The 18,276-nt window shown below is 33.9% G+C and overlaps 2 protein-coding genes across 8 annotated transcripts; one reads left to right on the top strand and one right to left on the bottom strand.

Annotated features, from left to right (window-relative positions):
- Window positions 1-5,033: 5,033 nt before the first annotated feature.
- Window positions 5,034-11,898, bottom strand: LOC107912577 (transcriptional corepressor LEUNIG_HOMOLOG). 7 transcript variants are annotated; one of them, XM_016840816.2, is made up of 19 exons: window positions 11,614-11,898; window positions 11,464-11,530; window positions 11,122-11,162; window positions 10,887-10,984; window positions 10,537-10,646; window positions 10,128-10,417; window positions 9,958-10,045; window positions 9,739-9,844; window positions 9,115-9,164; window positions 8,768-9,034; window positions 8,317-8,400; window positions 7,911-8,129; window positions 7,457-7,589; window positions 7,260-7,369; window positions 6,673-6,822; window positions 6,358-6,513; window positions 6,143-6,259; window positions 5,792-5,989; window positions 5,034-5,436 (listed from the first exon to the last, which is right to left on the bottom strand). In XM_016840816.2, the coding sequence occupies exons 3-19, from the start codon at window positions 11,151-11,153 to the stop codon at window positions 5,293-5,295; spliced, it is 2,352 nt and encodes a 783-aa protein (XP_016696305.2). In that variant the 5' UTR covers window positions 11,154-11,162; window positions 11,464-11,530; window positions 11,614-11,898; the 3' UTR covers window positions 5,034-5,292. The 7 variants fall into 7 exon arrangements, with proteins under 7 accessions (XP_016696305.2, XP_040962122.1, XP_040962120.1 ...); XM_041106188.1 differs by having other exon boundaries at window positions 8,768-8,926; window positions 11,464-11,898; XM_041106186.1 differs by having other exon boundaries at window positions 11,122-11,530.
- A 1,986-nt stretch (window positions 11,899-13,884) lies between these two features.
- On the top strand, window positions 13,885-17,188 carry LOC107912579 (deSI-like protein At4g17486). The gene is made up of 5 exons (XM_016840819.2): window positions 13,885-14,168; window positions 14,687-14,778; window positions 14,953-15,050; window positions 15,740-16,056; window positions 16,636-17,188. The coding sequence occupies exons 2-5, from the start codon at window positions 14,770-14,772 to the stop codon at window positions 17,070-17,072; spliced, it is 861 nt and encodes a 286-aa protein (XP_016696308.1). The 5' UTR covers window positions 13,885-14,168; window positions 14,687-14,769; the 3' UTR covers window positions 17,073-17,188.
- The last annotated feature ends 1,088 nt before the right edge of the window (window positions 17,189-18,276 follow it).

Genomic DNA, 18,276 nt, shown 5'->3' with positions numbered 1-18,276 from the left:
GTCGTTAAGACAGGTTGATGTGAATAACGCTTTTCTTAATGGAGAATTAACAGAAGAAATATATATGGAACAACCACCTGGATTTGAAGTAGCTAAAGACAATGGTCAGCAATTAGTTTGCCGTTTAAACAAAGCCTTGTATAGACTAAGGCAGGCTCATCGTGTATGGTTTCAAACACTGAAACAGTATCTAGTAGAAAACTTGAGGTTTCGAGCTTCGAAAGCTGATCCTTCGTTGTTTATTCGAACCTCCTCTGGGCAGTTGCTTTTACTTATGGCTTATGTGGATGACATAGTTGTAATAGGAAGCTCGGTTGCAGATGTAGACAAAGTGATTCGACAGCTTCATGATAAGTTTGCCCTTAAAGACATGGGTCAACTCAATTTCTTCTTAGGTATTGAAGTTCAACATGTGTCTAAGGAAATTTTGCTTAGTCAAAAGAAGTATATTTCAGTGATACTTCAAAAGATAGGAATGACAGAAGCAGCATCTACACATACACCCATGGTCAGCACTCCAAAACTGGTTGCGTCAGACAGCAGTCCACCGTTTGCTGATGGTCATTTGTATCGGAGTGTTGTTTCCATGCTTTAATGCTTGTGTATTACATGTCCAGACTTAGCTTTTTGTGTTAACAAACTCAGTCAGTTTATGAACTTTCCGAGTGACACATATTGGAAGGTTGTTAAGCGAGTGTTGAGGTATTTTGTAGGGACAATAGATCATGGTTTGTTCCTCACGAATGGGATGTTTGAGCTGGTGTGTTATTCTGATACTGACTGGGCTACTTCTGTTGAAGATCGACGTTCAACCACAAGGTATGTTGAGTATCTAGGGTCCAATCCGATTGCTTGGTGTTCCAAAAAGTAAGTCGTTGTATCTAGGTCCTCACATGAAGCAGAGTATCATAGTTTAGCTAATTGTGTGTCAGAGCTACTGTGGGTTAAATAATTGCTGGATGAAATTGGTTTGCCACATTGTCAGACACCAGTGGTCTGGTGTGATAATACTTCTATAGTCACCATGGCTGCCAATCCAACACACCATGCTAGAATGAAGCATGTAGAGATTGATCACCATTTTGTACGAGAGAAGGTACTTGATGGTGTTTTACAGGTCAACTTTGTGCCATCTATAAAGTAAGTTACTGACATTCTCACAAAACCTCTTCCACCAACACAGTTTACTGCTTTTCGACGAGACTTGCAAGTTTGTTCCAGTGCCTTTGATGATGTTGTTTTTCAAGTTTAATTTTTCCAATAAAATCGGGAGAATGTTACAGTAAATTTTAAAGCAGTTGTTTAGTTAATAGTTGGTTAAAAAGTTCAGGTTTGTTGAAGTCGGTTGTAGTCTGTTGAGGTAGTTAAGTACGTTGCCACTGATTTGTGTATAAATGCTTGTACTGCTATTGAATTGATAGAATGAAAAAAGATAAGTATTCAGTTTAACAATTTGGTTGGGGTCCTACATGTGTTGCGGACACACCACCGCTCTCATGAGCTTCCCTGATATTTAGCTCGCATGAGCTTCCCGTTATACAGCTCGCATGAGATTTCCATTATACAGCTCGCATGAGCTTCCCGTTATTCAGCTCGCATGAACTTCCCGTTATTCAGCTCAGAGGAGCTTCTCGTTTACAGCTCATATGAGCATACATGAATATGAATTAACGGATTACAGTTCAGTACACCTCAAGTGTACTACCTGTGTATCTAACGATATTCTAAATGGTTAAACGGGCACAGTTCTATTATGAAATTATATGAGATCGATATGAACTATTACTGGTATATACATGAAATTCATGAAATGTGAATACTTAATGAATTCATTCATGTGTATTGAATCTTATATGTGACTTACATGGATAACATGTTAAGAATATGTGTTTAGACTTTTGGCCAATTTGGTATGGATGAATTAAATTGTACATTAATATGTGCTTAATTGATTTATTGTTTGTGAATTATACAACTGTCATGAATAAATAACGATTGTATATCTGAAAATTACCAAGTCCCGTTTGAACCGTAGAAATTCGTAGGATACAAATGACAATGTCATTAGGGTTACCGATTTGGTTGGGGTCCTGCATGTGTTACAGACACACCACCATTCTCATGAGCTTCCCGATATTTAGCTTGCATGAGCTTCACAATATTTAGCTCTCATGAACTTCCGGATATTTAGCTCGCATGAGCTTCCCGTTATATAGCTCACATAAGCTTCCCATTATTCTGCTCAGAGGAGCTTTCCGTTTACAGCTTGAATGAGCATACATGAATATGAATTGACGGATTACAGTTCAGCGAGTGTACTACCCATGTATCTAACGATATTCTAAATGGTTCAACGAGCACAGTTCTGTTATGAAATTATATGATATCGATATGAACTATTACTGGTATATACATGAAATTCATGAAATGTGAATACTTGATGAATTCATCCATATGTGTTGAATCTTATATGTGATTTACATGGCTAACAAGTTCAGAATTTATGTTTAGACTTTTGGCCAAATTGGTTTGGATATGTTTGTATGCTTACCTTAAATGTGATTAAATAGTAAGTTAAATTATGTATTATACGAACTTACTAAGCTTAAATGCTTACTCAATGTTATTTTCCATGTTTTATAGTAATTCGGAAGCTGGTCGGAGCTATTTCACACTACCCATGGGCTCTTTTGGTACTTTTAGTAAATCAATATCCGATATAATGGCATGTATAGGTTATTTTGAGTCAATGTTGGTATATAAATGTTTTGTTGAGGCAAGTCATTTGAATGACTTGTGTTGGTATATTTTAATGTATATTTATATAAGTGACTTGTCATGTTTGATGTGTGAGTGATATGGTAGAATGAAAGAAAGTAAAATATGGTTTGAATATGCATATATGAATTTTCTCATCTAGGTAACTTGAGATACTTGGTTGACATGTTCTTAAATTGTCATTTGAGGTGCCTAAGGGCATATTGGTTGTATGTGGTAATATTTCATGTTTAAGACATGATTTTGGCTTGTTTTGAATGTCTTGTTATGGCTTGTTGATATGTGAGAAATGTTCTATTTTTGTCCACACGAGCAGAGACACAGGCGTGTGTCTCAGCCGTGTGTGATACGCGATCAGGTGAAACGACCGCGTGTCCCCTATATCTTTAAAATTGCGCAAGTCAGTATGCTCAACACGGCCTAGCACATGGGTGTGTGACTTAGCCATGTGACCTAAGTCAAAGAGTTACACGGGCATGGACATGGGCTAGGACACGACGGTGTGTCCTTATTTCGAATGCTCACATGGCCTGAGACACGGGCGTGTCTCCTGACCGTGTGAGTCACACGGCCTGGCCACACGAGCGTGTGTCCCCTGCATCTTTGAAAAGTTTTCATGTTTTCAGAAAAATGCTTTGAGTACCCAATTTAGTCCCAACTTGTTTCTAACACGTATTTTGGGCCCCGATGGCTCGTATAAGGGACAATATGTTTGATTTTGATTGATTTCTGATATGAATGCTATATTATATGAAATGTCTGATTAATTAGTCTGTAAACTCCGGTAATACTCCGTAACTCTGTTCTAGCGACGGATTTGGATTAGGGGTGTTACAAATGTTATATATCGATTTTGTTTAAATTTATTTTGATTTTATTTAATTCTTTGTATGTTTTAATTGCTCAAAAATATATTTGTATTTATGAGTATGCTCTATTTGTAATAAAAATTTAAAATAAAGGTTTGAATTCAATAACCAACTCGATCATTTTTCCACTTAACCAACTCATTATTCTTCCATTCTAACTTCTTTTTTCTTCTGGAAGAGATAATTTGGTGTAATATATACATTAAATTTGAATTGTGCTTCATATATAAATGAAATTTTGATTTTGATTCAACTGTACACACATTTAAAGAAATGAATGTATACATTTATTTTCATATCAGATTAATATAATTATTTGTGTATAAAATATATCAATGTAAAATGATGTTAATTAGATAATATTGTTAGTGATTTGTGAAAATAGAATCAAATCAAAATTTCATGTATAAAATCGTACCAAATCAAAACTCATTTATGACATTGTAGATTAAATCAAAGTTCATGTATAGTTTTGATATTTATTACTCATATTTTTTTACCATTATTTTTTATCTTTTATATTTTTAATAAAAATTTCAATTATTTCTACATTCTCTTATATATATATATTTCCATATCTTTAATAACTTAAAAAAAAATTCATTCCAGCTTAATTTTCTACCCATCTTGTTTTAAGGTTAAGTACTAAAAAGACCTTGTAAAATAACAATCAATACAACCCGAAATTAACTTTATGTCCAAATGTCTAGCAGTTCATTAAAAGATGCTAGGATAGTTAATGCGTAAAAATTATAATAAAAAATCTAAAAACCTTATTTTACTTACTAAAAATATATTAAAATTTAATTTTTTAAATAATATGAATAACAGTAACTCTAAAAATTTTAAAAGATGAGAACTTCCATAAATTTAATAAAAAAAATTCAATCAACTCATTTTAACTTGCATTTGTTTATTGAAATTTTATACAACACAACTATGGCATAAAAAATAAAACAAAATATTTTTTACACTAAATATAATTAAAATTCTATAATAAAACATATTTTCAAAACACAAATATAGATATATCTTAGGATCAATTTGGAACACCTCCACTTAACTAGATTAATCATTTACTTGGACTATTTTTTTTAATTTTTAAATGTTCTTCTCTTTTTCTCTCTTTTTTGAGTTTTGTTATTATTGCTATTTGGAATTTTTTTTATGAATTTCTAGAATTTCCAATTTAAAAATGTTCAAGTATTTACATGACATTTAAAACAAAATAAATCACATACTCATACAATCAAAACCTTCGAGGAAAAACAAAGTTAATTTCAGTAACTCAATAATTCATAAACTTAATTTTTTTTCTCATTACTTTGCAGAGTACCTAAAATGTATTACACGACTCATTTTATCAGTATAGAAAACACATGAAAGTAGCTTAAGGGCACATTAATTAATGTAATTGCAAATATCGGAGGATGATTTTCTGAATAAGAATAATATTGCCTAAAAAAGCGCCAAAAATGAACAAAAAAAACAGAAAATTTTCTGCTCTAACTCAAAGCAGAGAAGCTACCCATAGCAGAATTATGAAGAGGATTCCAGAATAAATTACACACCATACCATATTTATACATACCATTTCCATGGGACTGGAAGCAATGCTGTTTTTTTTTCTCCTATTTCTATTGTTCTATTTCCATAGCTTAACAGAGCCGTCATGACTTGCTGTCGCAACAATTCCTCCGACAGGTGATTGTGCGAGTGCCGAAATTATATTCTCATGAGCTGGAATTGTCATGCTCTTGTTCTCAGCCATGTTCCACAACTCCAAAGACTGTGGCCCCATTGAGAAAAACAAGATGCAGAAAATTAGCTGCAGATGAACATGAAAGTAACTTCTATTTTTTTCATTTGTCGATGAGAGCTATACTGAAGTGGCATATAATTGGTATTAAGTCCATAAACTCGGTTATTAGCGTGTATCAAAAAGAGAGAACTTTATAATCAATCAGTGAATTTATACATAAACTAGATAATAAATACTAGTTTTACAGGCTAAAATATGGGGAGGTAGCCATGTTGATTTGAACCTTACCACTCATTGAGAAAACATAACTATTTTTTATTATGACCTTAAATATACCTCCATAAATGGAAATGGAAACCATAATTATAACTCAAAGAATTACCGAGATTCCTCCAATCACCAAAAGAGTGGAATAACTTGGATGAAATACACAAGAGTGGAACTGGTTCCCACCAGAACTGAGTTCTTGAATGCACTCCCCTGTAGCCACCGACCATAGTTTTACCAAGTCATGACTCACGGATGCCAAATAATCTCCATTCACATCCCAGCATATATAGTTTACAATTTCCGAATGCCCCTGTTATTAAAGGGAAACAAGGAAGAGATGTGTATTACTAATGTAGTACTGAAGCTATTAATAGGGATGAATCTTGGCTGTTAATGAAAATGGAAGATGATCTGACATCATGCCAAGGCCGTTACTGGAGCAGTAAAAGTATACAAGCAATACCTGAAATGTTAATATTTGCCTATCGGTTTCCACGTCAAAGATAGACACTACTTTATCTGAAGCTGCTGCCAGAAAATGTCCAAGTCTTGGTTGAAATCTCACTTGGGCCATACCTCCCTGCATCAGGATGATGAATATTGAACAAAAAGAACTGAACAAATAAAATATAATGCACCATAAGAGAGTATAAAGGAATAGAACAGTGAGTAACTAACCTTGGACATCCTCATGCATGAGAATAAATTAAGATTCCAGTAGTGTATTTCATTGTCGTTATCACAAAAACAAAATAATTCAGTCTTCCTGGGGTGGAAATCAAGGGACATCACAGGTGAAGAGTGGCCATTGTATGCTTGCACACAATAGCTTGGCTGCAACAATGAACTAAGTATGTTAATCACAGTAGAATAGAAAGAATTTTCATGCATGCTTCAAAAAAAAAAAAAAAAAGAACAGGTATATGCCAGAAAATTGACAACCAAGTCAGAGAGCATAGAGTAGCAAAAGTAGCAAGAAAAGCAGAAGATTACATTGGATGCATCCCATATTCGCACTGATTTATCAACTGAAGCTGTTGCCAACTGAGTTGAATTTGGTCTGAAGCGAACATCTGTAATAACCAATTTGTGTTCTCCCGGACTACTCACTGTTTGAAGGGTATCCATATTCCAAAGCACCACCTAATGGGAAAAAATGCCCATCACCATGTGATAAGTATTCTTCAACCTTTTTTTCCTAAACATACTCCACTAGTAGAATAAATTAACCAAACAGAGGTGATTGCCAACCCACCTTACAAATTACCTACTAGAACAATGAAGGTTATGTCATCTAATTCACTTCTCTCGAGTAACTTTATGTAGTCAAATAGTTCAGAAAACTTTTGCCACAATGGCTAATCAGGTTTATCAATATATTTGTCCCAAGTGACCTCAATTTTGTGTTATTTCGAATCCATTGGACTTAATCAAGTTTTCTCCCATTGTTTTTACAGAGCGAATTTCCAAACAATATACCGAGGTATTAAACTTGAGACCTCGTTTTTTATTCACTAGGTGTTACATTTATAAACATAATACTGAAGGAAAGGGTTGGAAAATTGGAAGTCGTCAAATACCTTCTTGTCATGCCCAGAACTAGCCAAGAACTTCCCATCCGAAGAAAAATGACAGCAAGTAACTTTGCTATTTCTGGTCCGTATACAACCAACCTCAGCAAAAGTGAAACCTGAAATGGAGAATTTGGGGTCAGAATACAAAAAAGAAAAATCCAACAATAGGTAAAGACTAAAGACAGAAGATAGATAAGGCTTACCTTTAACAGACTCCTTTTGGTGCTCATTAGGACTTTGTTTAACTGTACCATAGATGCCCCTTACATCACTTCCATCATGCGAAAGTAGCGTCTCCGTATTTTCATCCAAAGGATCAAACCTTTCTATATCTTCCTGCAAAAAGAAATGATGTTATTAGTAGTTTCAGTATTTTTAACTTTTACACTAAAGCAAGTGTTGAAGAAATACATATTGACCCAACTATTAGCTCAACCTAACAAACAAGTTGCATGCCATCACATGACAATAAGATTTTGATGTCTGAGCTGAAAGGTAAAATTCTCACTTGGAGTTATTAAACAATCATCTCATCCATTGCTAGAAAAAATACAGATAATATCCTAGGCAAAGCATGCTTATGCTTTGCATGTACATAACTGAGTACGTTTCTGTTGCACACTTTGAAAGTCATTTCAAAGCCTGTGGATTGCCTACCAATAGATTTGAAGATGATGAAAGGTGCGCTGTTGAATCTTCCCCACAAATCATGCTTTTAGAAGCATTATTGACATGCTGCAGACTAGATGCCGTAGTTATTGCATCACCAGGCAGGTGAGTTGATGGAGGTGAATTTGGTGAAGGGCCAACTGTGTTTCCTGTTCCAGTGCTGTTAGCTGCTCCAGAAGAAGAGGGTTGTTTCCTTTTTCTGTTATTCTACAATGTAATGAATCGTCATATGAGTTAGTTTAACCAGAATTTAAAGATTTTAAGAAAAATCCATCTAAAAAATGCATGCTTTAGTTGGGAGTCATATTGTAGTTTCTAAAAGATTCTTTCCTGTAAAGTATCAGTTCAGCTCATGAATGAAGGATCCTTTAATTAATTCTCATTGAAGTACAACCTGATGCAGTTGCTGTGATGGCTGCTGCTGTTGCAACTGCTCCTGTTGTTGAGAGGAAGAATGTGACATTTGACTCATCTTCTTCTGTTAATCACCCAGCAAAAGTTACATGAGGCACAAGGCATATACAATAGTCCATATTAACAGAGACTGACTACCGTAAATCATCAGAACGAAAGCAACTCCAGCATAATGATTAAAGAGTTACAAACATCAATATAACCCAACAGGTAAAAGCAGGATTTAATAAAAGCATGTCAGTATACCCCAAGTTACTGGTGCTGTTCTCACACAACACTTATAGATCTGGAACATGCATGTGATCCTCATTTCATATTTGGAAATTTAGGAAAAAAATCCTTTCAATAACATGATGTAGCTTCTCTGTTTCTGGAAATAGTAAAACTCAATTTTCATGAGTAGCCTTCTGGTATCAGAAATATGTTCAAACCTTTGGAGAACTTGAATGCACAGGGGAGCATGTGGATCCATTGTTTCTAGCAGATTGACCATCTTTTGCATTCAAGTTGCCCCTAGACAATTGACCAAACCTACAAGGGTCTGTGTTCCCAAAGTTTGCTGAATTTCCAAGGTTGCCTTGTATCTGAGCCTGTGCCAACACATTATGTTGTTGAGAAGCCAAAAGAAATTGATTTTGGGTCTGCAGATTAGGCTTTTGCATTTGTATGCCCAAACTTGGTCTTAACTGATCAATGCCCTATAAAGTTTAGCAAAATCCAACTAAGTCTGATGTATCTAAGTACAGAACAAGGACAGGAAAAGGTCAGTGGAACTTACAGTTAGAGGCCAACCCCTTAATGAAAGACTAGAGACACCTTGATTCAGTCCTGAGGGTAGTCAGTAGAGGTATACAGGTTAAAAGCAGGAACAAGTTGTCAAAAATGCTCCGGAAAATCCAAAATCTTTTACTACTACTACAAAGAAACTCCCAAGAAAAATAATATCCTAGAACAGTTAGCAAAGGTTACTGCTACTATGAGCATGCAGAGTATCTCAGCTTAATATAACTGCTAGATGCATTTTTGTCTCACATTTGCAGTGATTTTCACCCCTAGCTAAATCATGAGTCTTAATCTTTCTTGTCACCACTCAGACTCAGCAAAGCCAATCTTCATGTATACAGCTTCCCAAAATTCAATGGCAGCATTGTTGGTCTAACAAGCTTGATTGCAATTTAAGCTCTAAATTTACTGCCTAGAAAATCCAGCAACAAATATAAAAGCTAAGATGTCTGATAATATGCTACCTCCCATGATCACCTTCTAAATTTAACATCTAATCTAGGTGTACCATACAATAAAATCAAGGAAAATAAAAACTATACATCATTAACGTAGAAAGATGAAACTATATTATCAAACTTGTTTTTCCATTGAGAAAGTCAGGTATCTTTATGAGCACCTCCTAGTCCTGATTTAGGCTGTAAAATTGCCTGCCCATAGATGGATGAGGGATCCATAGGTAAGCTTTTCTGATTTCCACCCAAATTAACTTCACTTTTGATATCCTAGAAATCCAAACATAGTACATTTCAAATTAGAGAAGAAATGATAAAAGTTAACAAGAGTACTAAAAAAAGGATACAAATAACATTATCTCAGAAGATCAAAAGCAGATAACCTGGGCAGTTACAGTGGCTAGTGGTGTTTGTGATTGGATTTGTTGCAAAGCTGCTGACTTATTTCCACGGCTACTTTGCACCAACTGGCTGTATATACAAAACGTGACATCATAGAGATCTAAACTGTAAACTAGGAAACCAAATGCTCACTAGGATCAGTTTTTCATACCTATGAGGATTGGCCTGTGTTTTCAGAAGGGCCATTCTATTAGCATCTATAAGTGCTGATGATGTCTCTGAATCTACAGACTGAGGGTTTTTCACACGTTCTTCATACAGTTTCATGGCCAAGATACTTGCTGATGGATGTCCCATCATTCCTTCAGAGTTAGTATTTACAGAACCACCAAGAGCAGGATGATTGGGATCCCTTCGTTGTAACTGAACATTGCGGTGCTGCATTAGTTGCAGCTGCTGCATTTGTAGTTGCTGCTGTTCCCTTGCTTTTATTTGTTGTGCCTGTTTTTTAATTAAAAGCACACTCACATATAAACATGCATACAGATAAAAAGAGTACACGATGAGATAAAGCAACCAGGTAAATGTATGGAATACTTTATACAACAAAATAGAGGTACCTCTATATAAGCTGCAGCAGCAACAGAATGTTTCTCATTTGTTCTAGCAATAAATATGTCCCAGAAGACAGACCACCATTCGAACAGAAATCCACCAGGTGCGTCAATAGCTGCAGAAAAAAATTACATCTCGAGATAAAGCTTATGATACAAGGAAAATAGGCAATAGTCCCACTGGATTAGATAATTCAACAAGATAGTAAAAGAGCAAAAGCACTATGAGACAACACAATCGCCTGAATGACTTTGGCATGCATCATAAAAGCATCGTCAAAGAATCAGACTCTAACAATATTTGCAATTTCGATTACTGTATGCTATAAATAAACGAATTTGCTTGCGAAAATTACCTACTGGATCTGTCGCAACCTTTCCTTCGGTCATAAAAGCTTTTGCAGAAGCATGCAACTTTCTTTTCAACATATAATCATGAATATACACATCAAGCCTGTAGCACGAACCAAAAAAACGCAAAAATCACGATAATTACTGCTTAAAGCTACCGAAAGGCAGTAACCAAGTTCAAAATTAGTTAACCTAATAATCAACAAAAGTTTTTAACTACAAATTTATAACCAGTCTTACATCTTGTCAGCTTCCCAATTACTCTGTGCCATTTTCTTTTCCTGCAAAACAAAAAAAGCTACTAAATTCCATTGCTTTAGATCTTTCCTTAACAAATTATAATCTAAAGGAAAACGTAACTTTAAGAAGTAGAATATTAAAAAACTCATCAAACAAATGAAGAGGAAAGAGTTCAACTATAGTCAGCGTGCGTTTACTTCAACAGAATTTTACGATCTCTTCTCTTTAAAAAAAAACTTCAAACTGTTTTTATTATTTTTTTCTCAGCTTTCTTAGCAACCAAACAAATCAAAACTAGAAATTCAGAAAACGCAATCCTTAAATAACCGAATAAATCATTACCGGTGAAATGGATCAATGCTTAAACAAAATTTCAACAATATCTCCACTGCACTTACTGTAATTCAATCTAAACAATTTAAAGAATAAAAAATCAAATTTAGCAATAAAAATCAATAAAAAATTAAGGCCGTTTTTTTTTGTGACACTGACTGAATAATGCAGAGCTTAAAGTGATTGGAACTGAAAACAGATACAAGCTTGCAGAGCTTGTATTTTTTATTTTTTATTTTGAATTATTTCAACAGACGACAAGAACAAATTTCTTTCTTCAAAAGGAATTTTGTTTTTGAAGGATTGTTTTGAGTGTAACTGAAGTAGAACAGCTCGAACTTTAACAGTAGAAGAGGGAGAAAAAAGGTTTTTTTTTTTTTTTCAGAATCAGCGAGGCAACACATGGATTAAAAAGGAAAGAGCTTATTCTGAAGAAGCTTTCGCTGCGGTTCGTGTTCAGATTCTGTTTCGTTTATATAGAGTTTCTGGTTCGGTATTTGGTTCGGAATTTGAAAGTAGATCTTTCGTTGGTTCGGTGGGCCGCTCGGTCCCGGGTTGATGAGTGGTTATATGTCGAGCAAGGGTGTATGGTGAAATGCTTGTTAGGAAAATGATGTGGACTTAAGTAAGGGTGCAAGTTGTTGGAGGTTTAACGAGTGGCATTAGGATGTAAATTTTGGAGGGTTTGTGGGATTTTTTGCCACGTATGGAAAATAATTAAAATAAAATGATAAAATATGAATTTATATTTCATACAATATTAGTAAATGAGATTACAATGCATTATTAAAAATTTTAAGGGGAAATAGTTGAATGAGCGGCAGAGGAGATGGCAGTATGGCGATGTCTTTCGAAACCTTTTATTCGAGTAAATTTTTATGTAGATTTCTACAAGGAGTTGGAGGTAGCGAGTATGAGGATTATCATTAGAAATAACATTGGTTTGATAATGAGAGCAACTTGCCTGGAATAGATATGTACCGAATGCGTTGGTGACGGAGGCGTTGGCTAGTACCTAGGCTCTCAGATTTGCTCAAGAGTTAGGATTTTGAGCAATTGAGGTTGAGGGAGATTTCTTGATGGTTATAATGAAGCTCCGAGCGACATGTATTGATCGCTTGAAAATTAATAACCACATATGGGAAGCAAAATAAATTGTACTTGGTTTTGAGATATATAAATTTCAACATATTAATAGAGGAGGCATCAAGTCACTCACCTGTTGGCCAAAGAGGAGTCCTGCCAGAAACATGATATTTGGTGGGTGGAGGATGGCCCAGTGGTGATTCAAGGACTAGTGGAGAAAGAAGTCCACTCTTCAAGTCAATTGAACTCCATCAATACGACGACGGGAGAGGCTAGAAGATCCAATCATAGCTAACAAGGTTAGATTGCTTCAAATCGAAGCGATTCAATACCGATTTTGGATATTTGAAGTGGTTTATGACATGTGTGAGTTGTGAGAGGAAAGAAAAGTTTTTGTTTTCTTAGATAACCGAGGGTTACAATTATTTTTATTATTTAATAACTTTTTTAGTAATAAATGCATGTAAGGTAAAAAAAAAGTTAAAACTAAATTTATTAATTTTATTTTTAATGATATATCATCATCTAGTTATAGTGTATAAAATTATACCATCAAATATTAACTCTATAAATATATCAAATATTATAAAACATACACTAATAATATTATATAATATTACAAAGTATGAAATTTTTAAAAAAAATTATATGATGTGGCTATTTTTGTAATAAGTAAATACTCTTTTGTCTTTTATATTAAATTAATGCTACCCCACTATTTGTTTAAGTTTTTATAGTACAATATCAATCAATATTTTCATGTTAAAAGAATATTCAACAAAAATAACTGAACAAATAATTGTCATGCATTTGAATCTAAAAAACTATTTATCTAGATTTATTTCAGATGTATTTTTTTAAGAAGTTTAAATATTTTTAATTTGAATAAAAATACTAGGTTGTTTATATATTATTATTTTGAAATTAAAAGTATAAAAATTTAAAATATATAAATTAATAAAAAAGTTTACACCAATAATGAATTAGGCAGGAATTTTCCAAATACAAATATATTTGAGTAATTATTTGTCCTGATTCATTTTAGACATGTTTTTTAGTAATCTTTTATACTTTTAAAAAATTATAAAATTTTAGTTGTTTATATATTTATATAATTTTTTAAAAAATGGTTATCTCTCATATTCATAAAATTAATAAGTTTATTTTAAAAAATGGCTTTTTCGGTTTTTCATTCTTTAAAATTCCGTTAAATTTGTTGTAACTAAAAATCCTAAATTTGGAATCGTGACAGTGAATTTGCGTCAGATCAGAACAAAAACCATTTAATTTTATTACTATTACCATATTATATTTTCAAAAAGCGCAATTTGGAATTTTTGGAAAGTAAAGCCAAATACAAGTTCGCTGGCCATAGCGGGTTTTCTTTGCCACGTATGACCAACCGTTACCGTCTCTAAACAGTAATTAAATACGTGTAGAAAAATGAGTGGATAGTAATTTCTAGAAGGTGATAGAAGACCGCGAACCCGAACTCCGAGATCGTTATAGAGAATCCAAACCCGACCGCCCAACTATAAAAAAAGCTCTCACGTTCAGTTCCCAGTCTCGCGCAACGGGCCGGAAGGGAAAAGAACATAACTTACCGTGATTCCGCTCTTTCCTCTCAGGTACGCTTCTCCGTACTGTTTCCTTCCCAAACCATTTTCAAATTTCAAACACTTATTTACCAGATAGTTGTGTTTTCGGTTTGAAATTGAGGAATTTGACTATATATTTATTTGTTTTGGGTCGTTCGATTCGATATTGTGGTATTTTAGATCCTGTGTTTGCAATGTGCGGTAAATGTTGATTTCCTGATCTGCAATGAGGGAATTCTGGAGTGATTGTGAAATATAAATCCATTTGAATTATCTCGAGTGAAATCTAGGGCTTTTAATTTAAGATGTGTGATTATCTGGGTAAGTAGCTATTTTAGGTCTAAAATTTTGAATTTTTCGTAGAAAAATACGGGATATTTGCCTTTGCATAACACGAATGAATGTATTGAGATCTTTGTTAAAATGGCACTTGAAAATTCATTTGATCTACGGAAAGCCTTGAGAAGCAAAGTCATATATTTGTTCTTCATTGGATGATATAAACAGTTCTTTGCTTGTAAATTTGTCTCGCTGGTCTGTTTGGACAGGTCATCTTCCTCAGTTCTGTTCTAGGGTGCAGTAATTCTTTTTCTTCTCTTTCTTCCAAGAGCTATCACATTGAACTGCAGGGATGGCTGAGGTATCAAATTCTCCTCATTTATTTCGACTTATGTTTGATTCTTTCCTTTGCTCTGTTATATTTTCTTTGCCTTTTAGCACCTATTTTTACAGTATGCTTTTTGAGGATTTTATTTGGCTTGGTAAATGTTTTATCAAAGTCTGTGGACTAATAGTGACTTCGAACCGGTGACAGGAGGGTCAAAAAGTTATCTTGAATGTGTATGACTTGAGCCAAGGACTTGCTCGGCAGCTTTCAATGACCTTATTAGGGAAGCCTATTGAGGGAATATGGTAAGCATTTAGTTTGAAGGGGAAAGAAATTTGTCATGTCTTTTTTCACAAAAGCTACGGATTGTTTCAATGAACTGTGTACTGTAAATATACAATCCACGCATAAGCTCACTTTAATATTGTTAAATAAGTAAAAAGAACTCCAAATTTAATGGAGTCGGTGAATAAACAAATAGAGCCTCCATCTACTGGAAAGTTTAGAAGCATATATTATAAACTAGTAAACAACTTAAATTAATAAACTAATTCCTTGTATGGGAAGAACCTATTTTTCATACTATTTATCGAACTTTGACTAAAAATTCCTTTCATTATTCGTTGGAGTTTGTAGGTAGTTTTTTTTTATTTTACCCGTTTTATGCTGTTGAGTCCGGCAGTTTGTCATCTTTATCTGATTTTGGCTTGTAACCTGTTGCATCTTCATTTCAATAGCAGATATGTTGGGCCTTGGTAGTGAATGTTAGCATTTTTTTTTTCTCACCTTATTTTCTTAACTCAGGCTTGAAACTTATGTTTCGATGGTTTGTACATACTCTTTCCCTCTTTTTCAGTTGAGTTATTTTACTTATCTTTGTCACATGAAGTCTTCTATTTCCCATTGCAGACTTGGAAATTGAATGGGGTTTACAGTTGCATTGCTTGATGCACATTTTCTTACTTGGGTGTATTAAATTCTGTTTGCTTGATAGGCACACTGGAGTTGTGGTTTATGGCAATGAATACTATTTTGGCGGAGGAATCCAACATTCTCCTGCTGGGACGACACCATATGGGACACCAATTAGAGTGATCGATTTAGGAGTCACTCATGTGCCTAAGGATGTGTTTGAGATGTATTTGCAGGAGATTAGTCCCCGCTACACTGCTGAGACCTATAGTTTGCTCACCCACAATTGCAACAACTTCAGTAATGAGGTTGCGCAATTTTTAGTTGGTTCCAACATTCCGGACTATATTTTGCAGCTACCTAATGAAGTTATGAGCAGTCCGATGGGTGCACTTTTAAGTAAGTCATCATCTACCTTTGAGTTTTACTTGATTCATTGTATCTGTTTGATGAAGCCCCGAGGCAGATATGCTGTTGGGACATCTTAACCCTTTTCGTGTTAATCATAGTAGATTATAGTGGTTAGTATTTTCCCTAAACGGGATTGGCTTACTAGTACCTTCCATCCAGTATTGTGATTTTTTATTTCCTTGAATGAAACTTCTCATCTTGCCCGAAAATTGCTAAACTAACATGCTTGATAGTTGATAGGATAAAATTGTATTCCATGATGAATGTGATCCATTTCTTTTTGGTCTTTTCCTCCTCACAAGAGGCATAGTAAATATACCTGGACCTCCCAACCACAGTTTTTGTTTTCAGCAAAAACAGATGCTTCCTTTTCTTTCATGGTCTAATTGAATGGTTTCTGGAACCAGACTTGTTAACTGTTGTGCCTCGTCAATGAACATTGCTGGTTAGTTCAAAGTTTTAGGAGCTACTTTTCAGGTTATGGAGTATGCGTAGGATTGTATTAAATTTGTCTTTTCATCCTCCTCGAATTATGAAACTTTATCTAATACAAGTTTGTTTATACAGTGCCCATGATACAGAATCTGGAGACAACTTTGAGGGCTGGTGCTGTTCCTCAAGTACCCCAATTCAGGCCTTCTGTATCTGCTCAGTCATCCCAGTCCACAACCATCAGTGTGAACGGGTCCTCCATTAGTAGTCAGCCAAAAGAGGTAGATAATAAGGTGAAAGATGGGGAGCAACCAAAATCTGAAGAAGTCGAGACATCAGAAAAGACAGTACCACCTTCTAAACCAACCGGCACAAAGGAAAAATCAAAAAGCAATGGAGCTGCAGCAGACCCTCTTGGAGATGCTCGAGCCAAGGTCCAAGAGGAGATAACCCGTGAATTTGCCGCAATCATGGCGAGTGGAACATTGCAAGCTAGTGAGGCAGCAGCACTAGCAACTAGGAAGGTGATGCAGAAATATGGACACTTGAATGTTGCGATGCAACAAAGTTAGAAGCAGGAAAAAAAAACGAATTTTTTTTTTGTAAGTCCTGCATTTACCTTTGGGAATCTGGATCTGGAGAAAAACGAAATCATTTTATGATAACTATTCAACTTATTTTTGAAAAATGACTTGAATTTTCCTAAATTAAATAATTGGAATTGTGAAGATCTCAAAGACAGTAAGGTTTGCTTGCACTGTATTGCATACAACAAACAAATTTGTTGGGACTTTGCTGGGCGCCCTGTTACGCTGAGTAGCGCATTAGTTTCCAGCTATATAAACGATATCCAGTGGACTTGTGTGTCTAATGGAATAAATCTAAACATTTTTTAAATAAGAATCAGAACCTTGTAGGCCAACCTGTGTTGTTAAAACGTAAATTATACATAAATACTAGAATATTTTAATTTATTGGAACTTTTACTTTAAATGTAACGTGAAATTAGAAAAAAAAATTACAACTTTTTGTTAGACAAATAAATTTTAAATTTTTAATAAATATATTTTTATTTAAAACTATATATTTTTAAAGAAATCTAAAAAAAAAGGTTAGATTTTCAATTGATGAGAAGTTAATAAATAATAGACATTAATTAGGAAAATAACGATACTGTACACTAGCTGAAAATTGAAACAATATAATATTTAAAAATATTTATAACATAAAAGGTAATTAATAAAATAAAAGGTTTTAAAGTTTCCAGATAAAGATTTTTTTAACGAAGTTATATGTAGTGGACTCTTTTCTTAATTGAAATAGTTATAAGTTCTTGAAATAAATAAATTAAATTTTCCTAAATTTATATAATATCACATATCTATATTAGTTTTTCCATATTTGTTTGAAGTTAACTCATGGAATTAACTTATTCAACTTTTTCATTAATAGTATGGATAAGAATAGATTATTTTAATTTTATAGTAAAAATTGGTAATTCATTTAGTGATTGGATTTAGATATAATAACATATAAATGATAATCATCATAATATCAGAAATTTTAATAAATTAAATTCAATTATAGTTTTCTAAACAAATACATGATTAAATTTAGGGATAAATATTAAACTTATACATTAATTTTAATACAATTTGCAATCTTATATAGTAACTTTAATTTTGGTTTAATTTTCATATTTCACGAATCTCATTATCTATATGGTGCAATTTTCACCTAATAAATTTATTAAGATTTTTTCCCAAAATTTTTTTT

This window comes from Gossypium hirsutum, chromosome D11 (genome assembly GCF_007990345.1).
Source record: "Gossypium hirsutum isolate 1008001.06 chromosome D11, Gossypium_hirsutum_v2.1, whole genome shotgun sequence".
NCBI classification, from domain to species: domain Eukaryota; kingdom Viridiplantae; phylum Streptophyta; class Magnoliopsida; order Malvales; family Malvaceae; genus Gossypium; species Gossypium hirsutum.
Note: the sequence above shows the minus strand (reverse complement) of the source record. Positions and strands in the feature narration are given on the sequence as shown.